The sequence below is a fragment of the Neophocaena asiaeorientalis genome, unplaced genomic scaffold (assembly GCF_003031525.2).
Source record: "Neophocaena asiaeorientalis asiaeorientalis breed wild unplaced genomic scaffold, Neophocaena_asiaeorientalis_V1.1 scaffold129, whole genome shotgun sequence".
Lineage (NCBI taxonomy): Eukaryota > Metazoa > Chordata > Mammalia > Artiodactyla > Phocoenidae > Neophocaena > Neophocaena asiaeorientalis.
Genome location: NW_020172446.1, coordinates 6,627,920 through 6,652,159, shown reverse-complemented (window position 1 = coordinate 6,652,159; position 24,240 = coordinate 6,627,920). Strand labels below are relative to the sequence as shown.

General features: G+C 52.4%; 1 protein-coding gene across 2 annotated transcripts in view; it reads left to right on the top strand.

Moving 5' to 3' along the window:
- Window positions 1-24,240, top strand: part of RTN4RL1 (reticulon 4 receptor like 1) — a 65,480-nt gene that overhangs the window by 29,708 nt on the left and 11,532 nt on the right. The window contains exon 1 of one of the 2 annotated variants that reach the window (XM_024736485.1): window positions 11,203-11,254. The exons of the other annotated variant lie outside the window; for it this stretch is intronic. Within the exon in view, the coding sequence (XP_024592253.1) occupies window positions 11,206-11,254 (49 nt within the window). The 5' untranslated portion in view covers window positions 11,203-11,205. Of the gene's footprint in view, window positions 1-11,202; window positions 11,255-24,240 lie in introns of those variants that run through there. 2 annotated transcript variants of the gene reach the window in all.

Below are 24,240 nucleotides of genomic sequence, written 5' to 3'. Positions count from 1 at the left end.
GGAATGGGGTCCTCATTCTCCAACTGCTGGATGGCAAGCAGACCCCAGGGACAGAGAGTGGGAAGCAGGTTGCTTGAGGCCAAGAGGGGCAAGAGATGGAGGGAAAGACCCGTATTTCAAGGCCGAGTTGACAGTGGGTGTGAGAAGAAGGAGGAGACTAAGGGCATCATTGCGGCCATGGCAAAGGCACCGGCTTATGTGGACCAACAGATCCAGGTTCAAATCTGAGCCTCAACACTTACCATCACCTTTGGGTAGTTCTTTTACCCCTCATCCCTACAGAGGGGTTTCTTAATCTGTAAAGTGGAGTAAAGAATATTTGCTCCAGGGCTCCCCTGGTGGTGCAGTGGTTAAGAATCCGCCTGCCAATGCAGGGGACACAGGTTCGAGCCCTGGTCTGGGAAGATCCCACAGGGCACGGAGCAACTAAGCCCGTGCACCACAACTACTGAGCCTGTGCTCTAGAGCCCGCAAGCCACAACTACTGAAGCCCGCAAGCCACAACTACTGAAGCCCGCAAGCCACAACTACTGAAGCCCACACGCCACAACTACTGAAACCGTGCTACAGCTACTGAAGCCCGTGCGCCGAGAGCCCGTGCTCTGCAACAAGAGAAGCCACCGCAATGAGAAGCCCACGCACCGCAATGAAGAGTAGCCCCCGCTCGCCACAACTAGAGAAAGCCCACGCACAACAACGAAGACCCAATGCAGCCAAAAATAAATAAATAAATGCATACAATTAAAAAAAAAAAAAAGAATATTTGCTCCGTAGGGTAACTGAGATAATTAAAACCAGCAACGTATGAAAAACCGCTTGTTTCATGGAACGGGTGTGTTGTTCTTTTTCCCCCCCGAAGGCCTTGGGGCAGTGCTCAGGCCTGCAAAAGATGAAAGTCACAGAAATAATCAGAATTCTGGAAGGAGTCGGAAGGAATTTAGAGAACACCTAATGCAAAGTTCAGTAGAAGTTTGGGGAAGTGAAGAGACTTAGAAGCTGGGATAGAACCCAGTTTCCCGACGGTCACAATTGTACATCGTTACATCACGCTGCCTCCATTGCAGGGCCTCAACCTGGTCCTCCCCGACTCCTACAGGGCCAACCAATGGGTCTTAGGGGCCATAACCCCCTACAAGGATATGCACTATTCTGAGTGGGGTGCATTTTAGTTCCTCGGGAGCTTCCATCAGATTCTCAAAAGGTTCCCACATTCAAAAAGATTGAGGACTTTGTTGGACTCCGTGATATTGTGACTATTTGGGGGTGAAGGAGGGGTATTGCCCACCCCTCCCACTTGCAGTTGATCTATACACAGCCTCGATCGTGATCAAAATCGGACTGTGATCTGGTGGTTTCCTTGGCCTCAGAGCCCTGCCTGCCCTTCTCATTCTACCCTAGTTCTCGCTGTTCTTTCCCCAGAAAGCCAGCTTACACGTGCCAGCTGGGAGCACGGTGTGGGTGGAGGGAGTTTGCAGGTTTTGACATTCTGCGCTCGTTCCAGATTTTGTGGAGCTTACACAATTTGGGGTGCCCCTTTTTTGGAAAAGTATAACAAGTCATGAATACAGAATGAGGCGCAGGACCTTGGGACTGCTGTGGGTGCTTTGTTAGTATCTCTGTAAATGGGCCTCTGCTGGTGTTGTTACCGGACAATTGTCCTCAGGAGAATGTGGGGTCTCAGCGTAGCTCAACCACCGAAAAGCCTCCCAGGGCCATTGCATCCCAGGGGCATTTGCCCAGTGTTCTGTATGCTGCTCTACTGGGTTAATATGGATCTGTGAAAAGACCAGCCTGCCCTCAAGGAGCTGCCAGAAAAAGGAGACCCAGTTTACTGGTAAATAATGACCCATCTGCCATGACTCTCCCCTGCTTTCACTCCGCTGCCTATTGAGCAACCGCCTTCCCCACTGCCCCAGCTCAGCAAGTTGTGGGGCCTCCCTCACTCCACTTTCGGGGTTACCCAGCAGGCTGGAGATGTAAGGGGTTCTGTGTCCTATCTACTTCTGTGCAGGAAGAGGAGAGGACTGCCGGTAGGGAATCCACGGAGGGGTCCCGGTGTTTGTCACACTGCTTCTTCCCATAGTTTCTGTCGAGACAAGCGGGGTGTGATGCTTTGTCCAGGCCCAGGTGTGGGGCAGGTCCATCGGAAGATGGAGGGTTGGGGGCATAGAAGCTACCTCCATCCTTGCCGTATTCATTCGCCTAGTATTTGCACTGCACTGAGAATGTCATGGTGGGAAAGATGCTGTCGGCAGCAGGAGGCCGACCACAGAGGAACTGGATGTGCCTCTTGCTTTGCCACTTTGTACTTGTGGGTGGGTGTTGTGGAAGTCTCTGAACCTCTTTGAGCTTCCAGTTTGTCATCTAGAAGATGGTTAATAACACCTGCCTTGCTAGAGTGTTGAGAAGGTTAGGGATATCATACGTGTAGGGCCAAGCACAGTGCTGACCCTGAGGTCAGTGGCTCTAAATTCTCACTTACTCTTATTATTTTGCAAGAGCCATCCCTGCCCCTTGGAGTTTACACCCTTTTCTCTCTAGCACCCTGGCAAGTCTCCTTTTCTGCCGAGTCCTAGAGCTTCCCGGAAGAAGACTGGTCAAGGCCGAGGCATGGACGGATCTCCCAGGGCAGTGCCTTGGGCAGCGTTGGTTGCATCAAACTGGAGCAGGCCAAGCTGGAAGGGGGCAGTGACTCATGTGGGGCTAGGTCAGGATGGGCAGAAGAGGCAGCTGCAGGGATGAGGGAGGAACAACCCTTCTCCCTACCTTACCCTTCCAGCCCATTTTCCTAATGTCTCTGGAAAGGCGGCGCTGAGCAAAGGGGAAACCAGGATTTTCATTTGTAGGTCTCCTAAGAGGTCAGTTTCTGGCTGGTACCTTGGGCAGGTGAGTCCTAGGAAGCTGCTGGCCACTTGCTGCCCGCTGTGACCACAGCCATTCCCTAGAGGGGTCACAAGAGGATCCTTTGGAGCACTTTGTCCCACCAGTGCCTCCCTGCCCTTCCTGCCCAATGTGGCTCCAGGAAGCAGCATAGATCAGGGACGGGGGTCGGTTCTGGCCCTCTGGGACACGCTGCTACCCTTCCGATAAGGATTTAAACAGGTTGCCGAGCAGGCCCACTAATTAATCTTTTGTTTATTTTTATTGTTTTGCTATGAAAGTAATACATGCCCTCTGTGGAAATTTTGAAAAGTATAGAAAACTCTAAAGAATCAGGAGAAAAAGCCCAGACACCAAAGCAGAGTCAAACACAACTGTTAACATGCTAATATGTTGGCCGAAAAGCAGAAGCTTTTAAAAACCCCATGTAAACATCAGTGTCAAAGTCTGCCTGGGATTGCATGGAATTCATCTTTTTAAGAAAACACATCTGAGCCAAGTGCATTTGGAGTGCAGGGATTTGGAGGCACCCTCCACGCTGGGGAGTGCAGACAAAGTCTGGGTCTTCAGCCCCTGGGGTTCAGCAGGGCTTCCCGGGAGCCTCCCAGAAGGCTGGTTGTGGTTTTCCTCAGTCACAGAGATTTCCTTCTTCATATTCTTACCCGGCAGGAGCACCTTCACACTCAGCCTGCCCACCTGCCGCCAGCGGTGTGTGGAAGGCAGTAGAGGGTAGAGGATGGAAGAAAGGGGCCTGGGGGGAGGGGAGGGAAGGCGCTCTCCAAAGAGAAGGGCTACCCACCCAGCAAAAGGCTGGAGTCGGCTGGCCTGCTTCCTCCTTTTCTTTCCTGGTGGGGTTGGGGAGTGCCCAGCCCTGCTGAATTGCAAGTGGGCAACACCTGCCTTGGGAAGGTGAGTCCTTACTGCAGGCTGCGGAGGACCCCATAGTGAATGCTACCTTAGAGGGAGGGTGAAAAGGCAGAGCCGGGATGGGGTGGAGTGCGGCAGGGAGAAATCCTGATTGCTCCCACCACCCGCCTCCTGACTCAGCATTCCTTTCTTTCTTTTTTTTTTTAATTCTTTTTTTAAAGTGAATGATGTTTTTTATTTATTTATTTATTTGCTGCGTTGGGTCTTTGTTGCTGTGTGCAGGCTTTCTCTGGTTGTGGCGAGCGGGGGCTACTCTTCGTTGTGGTGCGCGGGCTTCTCATTGCGGTGGCTTCTCTTGCTGCAGAACATGGGCCCTAGAGCATGCGGGCTTCAGTAGTTGTGGCTCGTGGGCTCTAGAGCGCAGGCTCAGTAGTCGTGGCTCACAGGCTCTGGAGTGCAGGCTCAGGAGTTGTGGTGCACGGGCTTAGTTGCTCCGCGGCATGTGGGATCTTCCCGGACCAGGGCTCGAACCTGTGTCCCCTGCATTGGCAGGCGGATTCTTAACCGCTGCGCCACCAGGGAAGCATTGAGCATCCCATGACTCAGCACTTCTTTAGGGCAGTTGTAAATGGTTCCAGGAGGCAGCAAGTGCGGGGGTGCTGGCCGGGAGAGGCCACCACATGGGGAGCAAGGTATCCCACTGGCCATCATGGGGACCCACCTCTTAGAGGCCACCTGCACAGGTTACTGAAGCGAGGTCGAGGGGGGAGGATTGGAATGCCATGTGCTCTGAGTGGCAGTCTCCCCAGCAACTGTGACTTACGCCTGGTGGCACCAGCTTCCAGGCCCTAATGGAACTATTTATTTTTCTGAGATTGAGGGAAGAATTTGTCAAGCACCATGCTAAATGTTCTATGTGTACTACTTAATCTTCACAGCAGCCCTATAAAGTGGGTCCTGTTTTCTCCCCATTTTACAGATCAGCAAATTGAGAGGTTACATGACTTGCTCAGGCCTACACAGCCAGTCAGTCACTGGCTGGAGTTCAAATGCAGGCCTGCTTTCAGCCAGCCCTGTTGCCACTATTCCTGCTGGCCGTTGGTGTTGGGAGGTCGGCTGCAGAACCCACCTAGACAGCTGTTGCAGGAGTCCACAAAATCCCTCCTCTGAAGGATTCTGCTCCCTTAGCTCCTTCTCTGGGCACAGAAGAAAGTGTATTTATGTGCCGAAGGAGATCCCAGAGACGGAGGTCCCACCCATTCTCATTCTCAGGTTTCTCTGAAATGCCGGGTGTGGGCAGGAGTGGGGTGCGAGGCCGGCTTTCAGGGGGTCAGGGTCCTTGGCTACCGATTCCGAAGCCAGTGACCCAACCCGGGCTAGAGACAGCAGTGGAGGCCGGAGCACGGGTGCCAGGATCTGGCAGCCGCCCAAACCGCGACCCCTAGAGGCCAGAGCGATTCTTCTCTCTCGGAGGGGGCAGGAGTGGGGCGGCAGGCGCGAGCGGAGGCGGGATGCGGGATGCGGGATGCGGGATGCGGACGCGGCTGCTGGCCCTCTCCCCCACCGGCTCCCACCTGGGCCGGCCCGGAGGGCGCTGGTTGGCTCCCTGGGAGCGCCACTCGCCCAATCACACACCTGCACGGTTGCCAGGCAACTGGGACTGAGTTGTAACACCTCGGCTGCGGGAGCCAGGATGGTGTTTTTATTTTCCTGGCTGCTCCAAGTCTCCCCTTAGAAGTTGTAGAAAGATGGCATTCGGTTCACCTTCTCAAAGGGACCACACCCACCCTCCCAGTTCCCAGCCCTCAGCCCCCAGCCCGGCGGTCTTCCGTCAGACTGGCCCCAAGATTCCGGCGCCGTGGTTGAGTCCTGGGGCCCAGGCCCTGCAGGGAGGCAGGCAGGCAAGGGGCCTCGGGAGCTCTTCACAGCGCCCTCATTTTGGGAAAGTCGTCCTCAGGGCAGCTGGGGACTTCCGCCTGAGACAAGATGGCGGATCCAGGGAGGACCCCGAAAGTGGGGAAGAGCAGGCTCCAAGGTCGCTGGCTTCTGAACAACCTTGGGATGGCCTTGGGGTGGGTGTGGGGCACGGCTTGGGTCTGCTTCTGGCTTTACACACAGATTATTATCTGGGTATTTCCCAAACTTCAGTTCCTGCCTGACACCTTCCCAGCGTCTCACCCATCTGTGAGGCACCTGCACTTTTTCATTTGTTTTTTCTTCTGTATATTGACCCACTTTAGCTTAAATAAATGTATTTAAATCGGAAACTTGATAACACCTCTGTAAATGGAGACAGTATCACTTGCCATAAATAGAAAGTAACTGCAGAAATAAACACAAAGAAACAAACTGTTATTAAATTTTAGCACATAGAGTCTGATCTGGAAAAGCCATAACGATAACAAAACAACTGCTTATTAAGTATTTACTCTGTGCCAGGCACTAGCTAAGAACTTTACATGGATTAGCTCTTTTGATCAGGTATTATTAATGTCCCCATTTCACAGATGGGGAAACTGAGGTTCAGAGCAGCTAAGGGCTTTGGCCAAGGGACACAAAGACGCTAAATTATGAACTAAGATTCAAAGCTGAGTCCCATCCAAAAGCTGGGCTTTCAACCATAGCCTGTGCTGTCTTTGCATGGTGACATCTCTGGTTCCCTGCCCTGGTAACTGGGTGGTGACCCTTTCCAGGACTGAGGCAATGCTTTGAGCCCCAGCTGCAGTATGTTTTTGCCTGGTGCCAGGAAATATAACCTGCTAGGTGCTCTTACGGTTAAACCACACATTCACCCAACAGCCCTATGAAGTATCTCATTTGATAGCTCAGGGAACTAAAGCTTGGGAGGCCAAGCCACCTGCCCAGAGTCACACTGTTGCTGAGTGGCAGGGCCGGGATGTGGGTCCTGTCTCCCTGTGCAGCACTGACTCTATTTTGCACCTATTTGCAGCTCACTCAACTTCATGTAGAAAAAGGAATCTAATTGTTAGCAAACCCTACAGCAGAACTGAGCCTTCTCCCTCTCACAGGGAATCAAATCCCCACCTGGGGAGAGTTGGCATTTGTTGAGCCCAGCCTAGGCTGTGGATAAACAGCTCCTCTGAGCTAGGTCTGATCTCTGGAACCGCGGCCTTCTATTGGTGGATGAAGACCCCCCCAGGGTCAGCCCCTAGGCTTCGGGCCACCCCACACCTCAGCAAGACTCCTGCTCCATGGGCAGGGATGCTTGTTTGGCTTTCTTATCTGCGTCCCTTGAAACATAGTACATCATCCTCTATCGAAATGAGTGACTGCTTTTCTCACTTCAGAGCTGGCTCATTCTTACCTGGAAGAGAAAGAATAAGGGAGCCTTTGGAGAGGGAAGAAAATCATATGTTATTTTTAAAAAGCATTCTGAGTGAGTGCTGAATGGAGTTCAAGAAAATTGCCTTAAAGACCTGATCTCCCTGCGGATGGTGTTTCTCATGGCTCCCAAGTATTTGGAAACACTTGCACATTTGTATGGGCTACTGTTTTTTATTTCTTTCTGGTCTCAGAGGTGGGCTTTGAAGATTATGCTCTCTCTGTAATGGTTTTCTTTATCTCAAATAAATTTTGCACACCTGCAAGGTAGAACGGCTTGAAAGAAATTGTGTCAGAACTGGCTCTCTATTTAATAAATCTGCAAATGAAGCAGGGTTCGGTGAGACGATGTGGTGTTAGCTCGCCCTGAGCCTCCTGTCACAGGGGTGCAGCCTTGTCCCACCCCCCAAAGGGGCTGCGCTGTCTGCGATGCTCTAGACTGCAGAGCTGCAGCCCACATCTTTGCTAAAACCCTTTCTCTACCCCAGGCTGAAAGGTGATGTGGGGGAAGACCCGTTTCTGTGTGGGTGTTTGGGGACTTTTAGGCCAGGATGCTAATGAGAAGCTTTTAGGTTAATTGTAGAACCACAGCTCCCCTCTGCTGGGGACTCCTCAAACCTCCCGCACCATATTTTCTCAAGGAACTAGAAGATTCATTTTGGGCTCAGAACCATGTGGGGAGCAAATTAAGGGTTAGACAATGCTTGGAGCTGACAGGAGTGCCAACACCCAGGGCAGTGGGGGACCCCAGACTTGTGCACAAACCCCTCTGGGCCTCTTTGGCCTGCATCCCATGGAAATGTGGTAGGTGAAGGGCTAAATGCTTGGCCTCTGGAAGCAGACAAGCCTGGGTTTGAGTGAGGGCTCTGCCGCTTTCCAGCCAGTGAAGCTGCTAGCCCTCCCCCCACCCCACCCCTATGCCTGGAGTCCGACTATTTGTCGACAACTGTGGCCTCCTGCCCAGCTGACAGGAGGCACTGGCAGGCGATCAGAGTCAGGGAGGAGAGTGCTTGCTGGGTATTTACTCCCCCCTCCCTACAAGCGGGCTCCATCTCTGACCGAATGTCTCAGCTCTTGTCAAGGGGCCCTCTTCATACAGCTTCTCTGTTCTAGGTTCTGATTTCCAGTCCCCTCCCTCCCCTCTTCAGGCTGAAGGGTGGTGACACTGGTGGCTCCTTGCCTGTTATTTGCCATCCCTGAGGATTCCCTAGGCCCTGTCCACACCTTTGTCAATTGTCCCTTTATTAAACTGTCCTCAGAATAACCTAATGACACCTAATGGACACAGTGGTCCTGGACAAGTCATTTACCTCTTAGAGCTTTGGTTCCCTCACCTGTAAAATGAATTTTATTATTCAACTATTTGCTTGTGTGGTTGTAGTGAGTGCAAAGTGCTTGACCCAGGGCCTGGAAGACAGTAAACTTAGCCCTCAGGGACAGAAATGGTGTTGGGGGGCACTGGTCAGTCATCTCTGTCCTTGGGCCTATGGCAGTCTTACACCCTGCTTTCAGCTTTCCATCCATAAGCCGGGGCCTGCTGACCTGTGGCCTGGTTTGCGTGGAGGGCACTAGGAGAGCAGAATCTCATGGAACTCAAGAAACTGATATTTCTTTTGTCCTGTTTGCTCCCGTAGAAGCTGTCCATCAGACCAATACATGCACACTCTTTGTAGTCTTTATTTATTGTTATCGGGAAACAAAGCAGCCACAGATTTCATGCAACATGGTGTCCCCTGAGAATGCAAAAGAAAGAAACAGATGATACCAGATATTCCTGCTGGAGATGCCAGGTGGGGGTGGGGCCGTGGACTGGGTTCTGAAACTATTTCAGCAGCTGCTTCTCTGCGTAAAGGAAACACGTCGGGTCTAGGCAGCCCCTCTCTGGCCTGGGCCACTCTGGAGTCTGGTTCAGTCTTTGGGTTTGAGGATCCAGGACCCGAAAGCATAGCAGAAGAAATGGGCCTGGGGAGGAATCTGTGAACCGTTAGTGTTTATTCGAGTGTCTGTCTAGGAAGGTGAGAAAGACACAGAGGATGGGTCTCTGCTCTCAAGGGGATCACAGCTAAGTTGGGAAACTAGCACTTACTCAGGAAGTGATGAGAGCCCCAAGTGGGAGAGGGATAAGCAGGCACTAGTCCAAGGCAGCTCTGGGGAGAAAGAGCCTTGACCTTTGGGTGAGAACAGAGCATGGAGAGGGCCTTTCAGGGGAGGCCAGGTCAGAGTCACGGTAGCCAGGCCGAGGCGGCTGGCCTGGAATTAGCCAGAAATCCGGGAGTGGAGCGGGGTAGGGCAGGGAGCATAGGGTGGGTCTGGCTTATTCAGAGTCTTCAAAACCACGTAGGGTACTTTGATCAGGAAGCAGGACTTTGAGAGCCCTTAGAGAAGGAATTCTTAACCCGGGATCCACAGGCAGACTTCAGAGCATCTCAGAACCTCCTGAAACTGTATGGTGCGGTGGTTGGGAGGGTCCGGGCTTTGTCTTCAGACCTTCCTGCACTGAGTCCCAGTGTCACTTTTAGTTCCTCCTTAATCTTTTTGAGCCTTGGCTTTCTCATCTATAAAATGGAGCTAAATGGTAGTATTTAGCTTGCAGTACGTTTGGGGTCATAAATCCAGATAATGGACACATTGCCCTGCACACAGTCACCGGCACTCAGTATAGATCTCAGTAAAGGGCAGCTGTCATTGATATGCTGCAGAATTGTGAGTGATTTTACAGAGGCGCACTTCTCTAGGGAGAGGGTCTCCTACAGCTTTCATGAGATTCCCTAAGGGGACCCTGATTCAAAAAATGTTAAGCACCACTCACTGCTTGAGAGGTTTAAAAATAGCAGAATGTCAGGGAGCAGGGAGCACTGTTTATGTGAATGACACACGGCGGTGTGGACCTGGGCGCAGGGCTGCCGGTGTGGAGGCTTTCTGTTCATCTGCTGGGCACACTGTCGCTCCATCTGTTCATACCTGATCATCAAGACTTGCTGAGCCCTGACTCAGTCAAGCCCCTGCTAGATGCCGAGGCCCAGAGACCAAGAACAATGTCAGTGAGAAGGAAGATGTGTGGAAGCCAGGCTCCTAAGATGGCACCCGTGCCTGCTGCTCTCATGGCCTGGGAGTGTCCCTTCCCACGTGGAATCAGGCTGGGGGGCAGCTTGATCTAACCAGTCGGATGCAGTGGAAGTGTGTACCCGACTGGTTGTGCCAGTTCCCGTTCCAAGCTCTTGAAGAAGGCCATCATCCTCACTTTCCCAAGCCTGAGGAAGGTTTTGGGAGATCTGAGCCACAGTGTAAGAAGTCTGGATCCCCTGCTAGAGACATCACAGGCAGTGACCACATTGAGAGCAGAAGCCCCAAGACCATATGGAGAGGAAGAGAGGGGCTCAGGTGTCCCAGAATCTCAGTTCTGGGCCCAGATGACCCAGTGCTCTCTGCTATCTGTCTGCAAGCACACGAGAAACCCTGAGTGAGAACAACAGAAGAACCGTCCCACGGAGCCCATTCAGCCCCCTGAGCCACGATGTCATGAAGGAGATCATTTTGTTTTCAGTACTCACATCTGGAATAGTTTATTACACACATGGAAATAAATGGACCAACCGAATGAGGACATGTAAAGGCGGCTTATTCGGAGGTTGCTCTCCTCCATCACTTACATTTTGGCAGAGAGTCAAAGGCAGGCCGAGGAGTGCGAAAGTTTTAGAGTGGAAACAAGGGAAGGCTTCACCTGTGCCCTGATTGGCATGGGGAAGCTGGGGGTGGGCTAATTAGAAGTAGGGCATCCTCTGTGATTGGTTAGGGAGCATATTTGGTTTTCTGTGCTTGGCCCTAAGTTGTAAGTGGGGACAAGAATCGGGGAAGCTAATCAAGTTCTGACCATTTGTGACTGATTGTCACAGGGGTTACTGTTTGGCTTCCTGGACCATTCGCTAGAGAAGCAGTCAGATTTCCTACAAGTCTGACTTGTTGCTAGCAGGCTGGCTTCTTGGGCTGGTTACTGTAGGTAAGGGGATGGTTTCCTGGGGTGGTTACGGCAGATTGAGAGTCAGAGTTTTGTTTTTCTCTGTGGTTTGGCATTGCCTATCTGTATCTTCAGTCTCTCACATGACAACAGATTCCTACATGCAAACTGGCAATGGTGTAGCCGTGCGGAATGAACAGAGCATCCTAGGTGAGCCCAAAGCAGGGAGAATCCCACTTAGCTTGTGCCGAGTCTGAAGAACAGGTAAGAAGTGGCAGGCAGATGAGGGAAGGAGGGGCATTCCGGGTGGAGGGGACAGCACGACCCAAGGCCTGGAAATGGGAGAGACTGTGGCAGACACAAAAGGTTGGGCTGGTGACAGGAAGTGAATGTCGGCTTAGGACCCAGGGCACTGGACAGAGAAGGGCCACAGCCATTTGGAGTGATAGAGTCAGATGGAGAAGCTAGAGGGGAGAAAGAATGAAGGCAGGCGATTAGCGACAGGCAGCTGCACCCTCCGGAGGGAGTTTCGAAGATGGAAGCTGCGGGACTTGGTGAACGGGACTCAAGGAAAGAGGAAAAGGCAGAGTCCGGGTTTTTTGCAGACGGAGGAGTCGGAGGTCACTGAGAAGGTGACCCAGGGAGAGGGGAGGAGGTTTGGAGGGGGCGATGTTTGTTCGGGGAAATGCTGACGATTTGGAAGAGGCTGGGCGACCCCAGGGCACATGCATGGAGCTCTTGGTGATTCGGTTTTGGAGCTAGGAGCGAGCTAAGAGGGGGATGGATTTGCATGGGTCATGGTGGCCCCCCAAGGACTGTGGGTAGTATGGGAAGAGGAAGAGTTGCCCGTGACAGGGGCTGAGAAGGAATGTCCATAGTAGACGTGATTGCAGTAGACCCCTGAGAGAGCTGTGTCAAGGAGATTGCGGGGCGGTAGGGAGGAGATTTCAAGGGGAACTTTGCCCCCAGGAGCAATTGCTTGAAGAGAGAGACCGGAAATGGTTGGGTTTGGGCAAAAGCAGGGAGTCTGTGCATGAGAAGCGGGTGGAATCCCAGGTGCAGCGGCCGGAAGGGAGAGGAAGTGGGCCAACTGCTTGGAGAGAGAGTTTTCAAGCGGTTTGCCTCTGACGTGCCTCTGACGGGAGAAGAGAGGCGGTCGCTGCGGGCGATTTGGGTTTGGCAGGTTTTGTTGTTCAGTGGGAGAGACTTGAGCGAGTCTATAGGCGGAGAGGGAGCAGTCGATAGTGGGGGCTCAGGGGTGGGGAAGTGGAGATGCCGGCGAGGGGGCACCCCAGGCAGGGAGGCAGCTGTCAGAAACCACGGCCTCGGGCAGAATCAGGCTGCAGGTGGGGTTGCACCGACCCACACGGTGTTTTGTTTTTGGTTGAATTTGCTGCCAAACAATTGCATGTAAAAATCCTGATTCCCGGTCTCTGGGAAAATTGAATGACTTGGTAACCCAAAGGCCCCCCCTTCCCACAGGGCAGCAGTGGCTGGAGCCTGGGCCTCTCCAGATGGGCCTGGCTTCCAGGTGGCCACCTGTACATCCTACCTGTTCATCTCACCCTTTTGTGTTTCCTCTTTGGCCGCCCGTGTAGACCTTTGAATTGAAACCTTGGGGTGAGGAGAGGCAAGAAGGCAGGAGGCCTGACGTGGGAGGATGCTGATAAGATGGGGTGGTCAGGCCCGGAGGCCAAGGGTAGCGATGTGGGGAGACAGCGGATGGTTTGGAATGGCCACTGAGGAGAATGAGAGACGAAGCTGCGACGGCCGCAGGGGATGATGCTGGCGCAGCTGCAGTTCTGGGATCAGCTAAGATTGTGAGTCAGGGACCTGCAGGTCCAACTTACATCCCTGGGTGATGGAATAGGTGCTGGAGGGAGGGGAGGGCACGAAGGAGGCTGCTCTGTCCTCCAGGAGCCTCCACACCTATCTCAGTGTCCTTTGGCTCTGTTGGTGGGTCAGGGTCATCCCCAAGACTCGGGGCCACACAGACAGGGCCCCAGAAGACAGCCTGCCCTCCTCTGTCCCAGGGATTCTCGCAGGCTGGGAGCATGCTGGGAGCATGCTGGGAAGCCCCACGTGGCACAGGAGGGACCCAGGTCCAGGAGAGCCCTGCATGGAGAAGCTGGAATGCTCCCGAGACTGGGGGTCAGAACCATCTCCCATCCCTGCAGCAAGCCTTCAGGAAACATATCCCCCTCCCCACAGCTGTCCTCTCTTTGAAGTCTCTTCTGTCCGCACCTCTGTGGCTGGTTCTCTCAGTCACCCAGGGTGGGGCTTGCTCTCGACAGGAGAGGGGTGTCTCATCCCGGAGCCTCCCCAGGTACTGGCTCTCAGCACGCACCTCGAGGGTAAAACATCCCGCCCGCGCCCCCTGCGGGAATGCTCTCGTCTGCGTCTCATTGGGAACGGCGTGCGTGTGCACACATGTCACTGTATCACATAGAGCCGGAATGTAATTAGGCGACGTTGGGGGAAATACTGGAATAATGAGCCATCACGGAGGACCGAGGAGGCTGGTGGGGGCCTGCTGACCTGAGCCAAAGGCTCAGATCATTCATTAGCTCTGGAGGTGCTGCTGATTTGTTCCTCATCCCGGCTGCATAAACGAGCCGGCCGATCCTGAGCAGGATGCTGGAGCTTTCGTGGAGAGCCTGAAAGGGCGCTCTGAGCTTTGAAGCAGGAAAGCGAGCAAGTCTTCCTTCCCTCTCTGGGGTTGGGGGAAGACGGAAGCCACAGCCCTCCACAGTGGCACGTGGCCATTTGATAAACCGAGTCCGGATGAGGGCGGAAAATCCTGGGGCAAAGGAGCCAGACTTTCTGGAGAGTGGGCTGTGCGAGTGGCTGGCGGAGCTGAGGGCAGGAAGGCCCACCGGGGCCCGGGGTCGGGCAGAGAGGGGCCCGGGGTCGTCACCAGGAGAGCCAACTGAGAGAGGCGCAGGCCAGCCCTGCCCTGAGCTAACTCCTCTGTACCCTGAGGGGCAGGCAGACCCACTCCGGGTGCTCCCAGCCCACCCTCCTCCTCCAGGTAAACGCGCTGGGTATCCCTGCTGAGGGCTCCTGAGGGGCATCGGAAAAGAGACAACAGTGAGACTGGGGTGGTCCCAGCCCCTCCTGCCCAGCAGTCCCACTAAGCCACCCCCTGATCCATCAGGCTCCAGCTTGTCCCCACGTGGCGCCACCCACGGCTCCCCATTACCTTACCCTGGCCTCCTCCTACCACCCCACGCCCTCCCCGTTCCCAGGCGGGAACCTCCAATGGGTTTCTTCGGCCCCACTCCAGGCCTTCTTTCACCCACTGCCCAGACCCTTCTTCTGGTGGAACCTCATCGGTTTTTGGCACCAGAGCCCATGCCCTCCATGGGCACCTTGCTTTCTCGGCTCTCTCTCCTTACTCCTTTCTTCCATCTTCCTTTACTTCTCCTTCTTCTCTCTCTTTCCCCATCTCCTTTTCACCTTCTCAGGTCCACAGTATTGCAGGTTGGGATCTGCTATGCCATCTTTCCAGGGAGTTCTCTTTGCTCAGCTGTCTCCTGGGGCTCTCAAGTTCCTGGGCACACCCTTGCCATGCCCCTACCCTACCCCGGGGCTCTGGTGAGCCCGCTGCCCCGTGAGAGCAGCCACTGCGTCTGTCCTGCCTGCAGCCGCGTCCACATAGTGCTGGACAGATGCCCAACCTGTGCTGGAAAAAGGAGTGGATGACAGCAAAGCCCTTGCCCTGCTTTCTGCTCTAGGCCACGGCCCTTCCTGGGGAGCTGTCTCCAGGGCGCATCCTTCTGTGGGGGAGTCACCGGGCTTCCAGCTGCTAATTTAGGGGAGCCTTTGAGTGGGTGTTGGGACTAGTTTCCTTCAAGAAGCAGCACCTTCTGGAGGGCCCCGCTCTGGCCCTCTTCCTGTTGCTTGCCTCCCCGAAAGGCAGGAGTCCGTGGGATCCAGGAGGTGTGCCCATCACTCGAGACTGGTTCTGTCCAGTAGAAACGTGGGCCACGTGTAATATAAATGTTCTTGCAGCCACGTTAAAAAAGTAAAAAGCAACAGGTGAAATTCATTTTTAAATGTTTTTATTAAACGCAATATCTTAAAAATATTACCATTTCAACATGTGATCAGTATAGCAAGCATTCTTTTTCATACTAAGTCTTTGAAATGGGCACTTTTCAAGGGTTTGGTAGCCACACGTGGGTAGTGGCTGCTGTACCAAACAACACAGCTCTAGACCACAGTCTAGGTATTTGAGATCTCAGAATCCTCTGTCCAAATGGCCCCAGCCTGCTTCCAGGGCCTCTCTTCCCCATTAAGATTTCTAAGGGCAGATTCCACCTAGAAGCTTGCAGAGCAGGAAGGGCCAGGTTATAGGCTTGCCTCCGAGGAGGGGGTGAGTTCCACCTGGATTTGTTCTTCTTCTTAGCTCAAAACCTGATCCTAGAGGCAGGGGTAATGGGAGCTATGGGGCACCAAGGGACAGAAAAGATTGGACACAGCCCAGGGGCAGCAGGGGGGCCTTCGGGGTGGTGGGAGGTTGGGATCCGGCAGAGGCAGCCTGGACAGGCTCATCTGGCAGAGGGGAGAGAGGGTGGGAGCACCGCAGTCCACAGACAGGTTAATGGCTCCCGCCTTGCGAACAATTGAATTTGCCCTCCTGAGCCTCCTGGCTTTGGGGAAGGGCCTCTTCTCCTGGGAGCTCAGCTGGACTCCCAGAGCCACAGGGCCCGGGTCAGCTGGGCCTGATTCGATCAGGAGAAATGAAGGACATGAGGCCCACAGACAGCCCAGTGCCCAGAGGGGCCACTGGCTCAGCCCAGAAAGATAAGCCCGGGGAGGGCCTGTGTGGGGAGCCCAGGTCCGTCCTAGCTCTGCCTCCATCCTGGGAGCCCCCCATCCTTGAAACACAGTTGAGAAGTGTCTGTAATATACATCACCATCTCCTCCCACCTTCCCATGTCTCTGAAAGGTGGCTGAGGATGACTCACAATCAGAAAGCTTGGAACCAGTCTGTTTTCCTCTGCATCTGCGCGGGTGTCCAGCACATGTTAGGTGGGGGGAGAAGAAACAAGTGAAAAAGACTCCATTCTTTCTTTACTCTCAGTACTTTGCATCTTGTATCAAACCCAACTCCCAGACATATATTGTGGGAGGCTCTCTGTGGGAGAGCTAGTGAAACAGTTAGGGGACAGGGACTTCCCTGGTGGTGCAATGGTTAAGACTCTGTGCTTCCAATGCAGGGGGCCCGGGTTCGATCCCTGGTCAGGGAACTAGATCCCACATGCATGCTGCAACTAAGAGTCCGCATGCCACAACTAAGGAGCCCACGTGCTGCAGCTAAGACCCAGTGCCACCAACCAACCAAACAAACAAACAAACAAAACAGGGGGCAAATTGCAAACCAGAGGAGACATCATAGGACTCCAAATGGGACATGCTGTCTCATGCCTCCAGGCCTTTGACCATGCCGTTCCTTCCACCTGGATGCCCTCCTTCTTCCCCCTTGAAGGCCAGGGAAGATTCTACTTCCCCTTGGAGGCCACCTTCCCACTGTGACCCCTCCACTACCTCGCAGCACTGCTGGTTCCCACCCTCGTCCATGTCTCTATAAGCATCTTCGAGGCTCCATCACGGGGCTGATGGTGCACTTGTTAACTCAATATGCAAATAATCATTGACCGCCTCCCAGGTGCCTGGCACTGTCCTGGGGGTTGGGACACCACAGGGAACAAGCAAACGAGGGGAAAGACAATGAACATGTAAACAAAAAATAAACAAGAGAGTTGAGTGCTAAGAGGGAAATAGAGTAGCCCACTTCTGCAATCAAGAGTGATTGGGGGGCTTCCCTAGTGGCGCAGTGGTTGAGAGTCGGCCTGCCGATGCAGGGGACGCGGGTTCGTGCCCCGGTCTGGGAGGATCTCACATGCCGCGGAGCGGCTGGGCCCGTGAGCCATGGCCGCTGAGCCTGCGCATCCGGAGCCTGTTGCTCCGCAACGGGAGAGGCCACAACAGTGAGAGGCCCGTGTACCGAAAAAAAAAAAAAAGAGTGATTGGGGTGGGCAGCGGCATGTGCTTTAGACAAGGAGGTGATGCTGGAGCTGAGGCCTGAATGCTAAGAGGGAGGTGGTCCTGCAAGGGCCTGAGGCAGAGCGGTTCAAGCAGGAACAGTCAGCACTAAAACTCCAAGGCAAACATACTGTATCATTACGTTTGTATGAAACATCCAGGATGAGTGAATCCAGAGAGATGGAAAGCTGATTGCCAGGGGCTGGATGGGGGGAGGCAGATGGGTATGACGGCTGATGGGTACGGGGTTTCCCTTTGAGATGATGAAAATGTTCTAGAACTAGATAGTAGTGATGGTTGCACAACATTGCAAAAGTACTAAATGCCACTGAATCATACTCGTTAAAATGGCTCAAATTGGGAATTCCCTGGTGGTCCTAGTGGTTAGGACTCCGTGCTTCCACTGTAGGGCATGGGTTCGATCCCTGGAACTAAGATCCCGCATGCCATGCAGTGCGGCCCCAAAAAACCAAACTACCACAACCACCACCAACAAAAATAAAATGGCTCAAATGGTACATTTTATGTTCTGTGTATTTTCCCATAAAACCAAACAAAACAGCCAAGGCAAGAATGAGCTTGCTGTGGTCTAGGAACAGAAAGGCCAATGTGGGGAAAATGGTAGAGGGTGGGGGAGGCGATGGGGGCCGGTCATGAGGATGTTATGGGTTGGTAAGAAGTTTGCATTTTATTCTAGTGCAATGGGGGAGCCACTGGAAGTTTTCAAGCAGGAAAGGAACAAGACAGCACTTACCATTTTTAAAGATCCCGTGGCTGTGTGGGCCGTGGGTGGTGATGGGACCGAAATAAAAGCAGGGAGATCAGATGGGGAAGCCACTGCTGTGGTCCAGAGGAGAGATGATGGTGACCTGGGACAGGGTGCGGGGCCATGGGGATGGAGTGATGAGAACAGATTTAGGATTTATTTTGAAGGTAGAACCAACGGGACTTGACGGATTAAAGGAAAAGAAAATGAGGGAAAGGGAAGAATGGAGAATGCCATTTACATTTTCAACTTGAGCAACTAAAAGGATGGAGTTGGCGTTTTACTGAGATGAGGAAGCCTGTGTGGGCAACACCTTTAGGGCACACAGAGTTTGAGCAGCTTGTTAGATACCCACGAGGCAATGTCAGGTGGGCCATTGGATGGGCTCGTCTGGAGTTCAGGACCGAGATAACCGTCTGATCTTCACCACCCCCACCCCACCCACACCCACCCCCGTGGAGACGGTATTTAAAACCTGGCCCTGGGTGACCCCACCCCGGGGATTGGTATGGCATGGAAGAGAGAAGATCGCAGGGCTGTGCCTGGGGAATCAGGCTAAGTAGAGATCAAGCCGAGGAAGAGCCCCCAGCACAGCAGACCAAGAAAAGCAGACAGTAAGGCAGGAGAAAAAAACAGCTGAGCCCTATCTCTGAAGTGAAGGAAGTGTTTCCAGGAGGGAGGGCCAACACCATCCAGTGCTGCTAAGAGGATGAATAGATGAGGACAAAGGAGTTACCTTAGGATTTAGCGGTGTGATTAGAGGTCGGCCTCCCTGTGAGTCTGAGCGCCCAGCATATAGTAGGTGCTCATTTAAAGGTTGGAGGACTTGAAATGAGCATGTTCTGCACTATGAGGCATAGATTGCCCAGAGCATAGGGGTTCGAGCTAGAAACCAGGTATTTATCAAGGGGAAATGGCTGAGGGGCATGGGCCACCAGGGAGCCATTGTCACAGGGAGGCCGGGGGAGGCTGAGGAGCCCAAGGAGCACAGGATTCCGGTTCGCCCAGTGGCACATTTTTTTTTGCGGTACGCGGGCCTCTCACTGCTGCGGCCTCTCCCGTTGCGGAGCACAGGCTCCGGACGCGCAGGCTCAGCGGCCGTGGCTCACGGGCCCAGCTGCTCCGCGGCACGTGGGATCCTCCCGGACCGGGGCACGAACCTGCGTCCCCTGCATCGGCAGGCGGACTCTCAACCACTGCGCCACCAGGGAAGCCCCACTGGCACATTTTGAGGAGGGCTTCCTTCCACTTCTTCTCCCCTTTTCCTCTCAGGAGGTGATTCATATTTCAATATATTCCAGCTGAAAAAGGATCCGATTTTGAGCAGGTGGTAAGTCAGTACACGGAAATTTGATATATTTTGACTAATGCAGTTTGAAATTTGAAAACCGCAGACAATTTTGTTCAGGATCCATTTTTATACCAACTCATTATTGGGGGGAAAAGGCAAGATTTCAGGTTTCCGGGGGAGGATGTGTGAACCCAGGCCCGTCACCACTAAGCCCTACTACGTAGGTTTGACCTGGTCGGCTGGCCAGCCGACTGCCTACGACTGCTGCCTACTGCCTGCCTCAGCCGCCTGGTGTTCCGGAAATGCTTTCTTTATCTACCCCCTTTCAAGCATCCCCCTGGGGTTACTAGTCCAATTTAATCTGACCTTCAGCCCCACCTCTGTTGCACCAGCTCCAGGAAATCCCTGGGGCGGGCACTTAAGACAAGTTTTGTGATACAGACGATGGTATTACACAGAATTTCCCCTTCCTTCCCCATCTGCCTTGTCCATTTCCCCAGCCTCATGAGTCTGAAGCTCAAGGAGAGGAAATAAATAATGAAGACAGGGGCAGGGCTGAAGTTGTTGTCCAGGGAGCAAGGACACAGTTTCTGGGAGGTGGGGTATCTGCCTTTTGTGGTGGGGGAGGGTCCCTGAGGGGGCAGCGGCCTCAAAGGAGAGAGAGCTCTCCCCCCATCCCTGGATGCCATATCCATCTTAGTCTGGATCCTGGCTGCACCATCTTGGGTGAATCACTACACTTTGTTGAGCCTTATTTTTCCCACCTGTAAAATAGGGATATGAATACCTTCATGATAATTTGGGGAGAACATCTGATGCGTGTATGTGGATGCCCCCAGGATGGAACGTCTGGCACACAGGAGGGATTCAACACACCTTAATCTCCTTTGCTTCCCCACCCCAGAGGTCTCCTCTTCGTATGAGACACACAGCTTTTGTCTCTTGAGTAGCTCACAGCCTAGTTGGGAAGACAAAGAAAGGAAAGTGTCAAGTCTCTGAAAGGCCCCCATGGGTGGTGACTTTCTGGGTGCAGAACTTAAGGCTCTATGGGTTAACCTTTCTGGAAGGTGACTTATCATTGTGTGTCAGGAGGACTTGGACAGTGAATCTCTGATTAAGGGAAAGAGTGAAAAATTTGGATAAAGCTTTATGCATAAAGATGTTCATTCCAACATTATTTGGTTTTAATTTAACTACTTCTTAAAAGAATCTATAGGTACATTCACACGGTAATGAATCAAAAGTTCCTGACAGGTATACAGGTGAAGTTCCCCTCACCCTAGTCCCTAAGCTTCCAGGAGAACCTCCGAGGAGGCAACTGATATTATCAGTTTTGCCATGATAATTTATAACAGTGAAAAATGAAAAACAATCTAAATGTTTCACAGGTAAATAAATTATCTTCTCTCCATACACTAGGATACTAGCAGTCTCTAAAAACCATACCTGTTACCACACCTTCTTTTGTCACTTAACTGTGTGTTGTCTCTGGCCCCAGGCCCTCAGCACATGCTGTTTCCTCTGTCTGGAATCCTCAGCCATCCCACCGGAGTCCTTCTCAATCTTTAAACTCCCAGCCCTCTCACCCCCACCAGCTAGGGGAGCCTCCACAGTTCTCCCGGCTCCCTGGATCTCTCTCCCTGTACTCCTCCTTACAGGCCGTGCTGATATATGGATGTGGCCGTTTGACGAGTGTCTGTTTCCCCATCAGACCGTATTCTCCTGGAGGATGGGGTCAGTCTGTCTGCTGGGCTCCCTGTGGCTGCCTTAGAGCAGAACCTCACAGATGGAGGCACCTGGAGATCTTCTGAATGAATGAATAAGTTAAGCGGAAAAGGGAGGATACAGAGCTGCTTATATAGCATGATCCCAATTTTATTGCTTTAAATAAAATTTTTATTTAAATTTTATATATCCCTACGTAAATGAAGGAAGTCTCATAAGAAGGTACAGCGAGGCACTGTGGATGGTTGTCAAGGGTAATGGGATTGTGGTGATTTTTCCTTTTTAGTTCTATGCTTTTCACATTTTCCACAATTAGCAAGTATTACTTTAAAATGAAAACAAATGATCAAGAGTGACTTTAAAGAAAAACGTTGTGGTGGAAAATAGGGTTTGGGGACACCGGGAAGCCCATGCTACCTGGGCTAAAGCTCTCTGGATAAGGGTCAGAGGCTGGCATGTGCTGGTGGCTGGCCAGACTAGGGCCCCTGAAGAAAGTACGGGGCCATACCAACAGAGAGGAGGAAGTAGTTCAAGGCCTGGGACCTGAGATTCTCAGCTAAACTTGGCAGGGTATTTTTTTTTTTTTGCATGATTTATTTTTTTTATTAAATAGTAAAGGCAAGCATATATAAGGTATAGCAAATGTGAAAGTTAACATGTCTGAGTCTGCTGCTCAGTTGAACATACAGAACGCCACAGATCCATTTGAAGCATTCCCTGCCAAGTGTCTTAAGTAGCCAGTCAAGACAGATTCTGCAAAAGGGTCAAGAGAGCAAGGTTTGTGAGGTGAGACCTGAAATGCCTTGTAAACTCAGTTATCCTCTGCATGAGGCCCCTACCCTGGGGTCCTCCAGCTGCTAAAACTTACTGTATATTATATATTGTATATGTTTACCCACTCTAAGCCATCTCAGCTGACTAAAGCACCTGGTTTCCTTGCTTTGGGCTAGAATTACATCAGCTAAATCATTCATTCATTCACTCACCAGTTATGCACAGATAAGCTCCATGCACCAGGCCCCAATTGGACACCCCAGTAGTTCCACACCTCTGGTGGTGAAGCCAGGTGACTTTGAGTGGGGAGTGCAATGAGAGGGAAAGCACCGAGGAGGGTGGACGGTCTAACCCAGAAGGTAGGGTCTGGCCAATGTATTTCTACTCCCTGGGGGTGGGAAAAATAGAAGTTGGTCTGAAAGTACAAACTTTCAGCTATAAGATGAATGAAGTCTGAGGATCTAAAATGTAACATGACTAATAGAGTTGACATGCTATGTTGTGTAATTAAAATTTTTAAGAGAGTAAACTTAAATGCGCTCATGAAATTATATATATTGTTTTATATAAAATTTATGTTTGTATATAACACATATATAAACACACACATAATTATGATGTACGCTTCAAATATATTACAATTTTATTGGGCAGTTATGTCTGAATAAAGTTGAAAAAACCCCACAAAAACACAGAAGGTAGGGTTTGTGGAGGCTTCCTGGAGCAGGTCCTGTGTGAGCCACCAAGTCATGCGGTTACCAGGTACATAAGGTACACTTCTTTGGTTGTAAGCTGGAGAAATCTAGTCTGGCTGACTAAAGCAGAAGAGGAACTCATTGGAAGGTATGTTAGTTAGGACACTTTGGCTGTAAGTAATTGAAAGCCCAACAAGAAGAGGATTTAATATGTCGTATACCAAGAAGTTTGCAGATCCCAGGATTGGTGGACTCATTGGTTCCACAAGGTCATGATGGACCCAGGTTCTCTCCATCTTGGTGCTCCGTAGTCTTTGCCGAGCTGGCTTTGATCTTTAGGCTGGTCCCCTTAAGGTTGAAAGGTGGTACCTTAGCACCATGCATTTCATCCTCACCCAACCACACTCAGAGGCAGGAAAAGAAAACATCCCTTCCTTGTGTTTCTTTTGAAGAGGAGGACAAATTTTCCCAGAAGTCTCTCAGCAGATTCTCTTTGTGTCTTATTGGTCAGAATGGAGTCACATGCTCCTGTCTAAACCAATCACTGACAGTGGAGACGAGGAATAAAGTCCCACTTCCTGGGCTGGGGAGAAGCCTGGCTCCTCTAGAGCGTGTGGCTGCCTGAGAGCTGAAGACAATTTGGATCCTGATAGCCAAGAAGAAGGGTGTTAGATGGACCTCTGCAGAAAGGAAATGGGACCCAAAGGAGAAGCTGAACAGCCCAGCTCTGGGGAGGGCAGGGACCAAGGTGGCCCTGGGGGTCTTAGTGGAAAGAACTCCTGGGGCAGTGTCCTCAGGACAGCCCCACCAGGGTGAAACAGTCGAATCACTCTGCTTCATGTTCAGGTTCAAATTCCTGAGGGAGCGTCTAATTGGCTGAGCCAGGGTTCATTGCCCTGCCTCCTAAATCACCTGCAATGAGGGAGGGGTGGTCCCCCCACCCCACCCCCAGGGAACTTAGGGTGCTGCTGCCACAAGACGGCAGGGAGAGGGGAGTGAGTCGGGGAGAGTGGGAATCAGGGGAGCAGGGCCAGACCATGGGTGGGCTTGGGAGCCATGCTCAGCTGGAGGGACTTCACATTTGTGAGAATTCTTATTTGCAAGCAACAGACACCTGCCTTGGCTAATTTAAATAAAAGGCAAATTTATTTAAAAGATACTGGGTCATTCACAGAATCTCCCAGAGGGTTGGGGACTCCACAGGCAGGAACAATGCCCCAACTGAAGCAAAGACACCTCCAGCGGGCACCTCCAATGTTCCCGCCACAGTCCCTGCCCCCGCTGGCTCTGCCACTGCTGTCATCCCGGCAAGCGTGGATCCTGCCTGGGCCCCTGCTTATCTGCCTCACTAACTCCTAGCTCAGAAGTCTAGGGTAGCTGTGTCGAGGGGGCAGAGCCCAGGCGCTGGGCCCTGCCGGAGCTGCAAGGGAGGCTGGGAAAGTGAGGGATGGACCTTTTCAGCTTCCACAAGGAGGGAAGGCCTTATTTACAGAAACTGGGAGATCTCCCAAGTACAGGAAGCGGGTTTAGTGGCTGGGTGACCGGAAGGAGTGACAGATGTCCACAACATACTATCCTGAAGGTATCTAGGGAGACTGTCAGCTCACGGAGGCCAGGAACTGGGTCTTTTGTCCCCAGAGCCCTCCTGACATGGTGCCTGGCCAGAGGAAAAGGGGTGGAGTAAATATTTACTGAGCTAATGTACTGTCAGCAGGGGAGTGACATGAGCAGGCTTCATTGGAGGGGCCAGACAGCCCCAACTGTCCAGCTAGAGGCAAGGAGAACTTGAGCAGGGGCTGGGGCAGTGGGTGTGCAGACACTTTCTGTTTCATTGTCTCCACAGACCTCTCCTGTGACCGGGGTGGCTTGATTTCCTACCACACAGAGAGCCTGT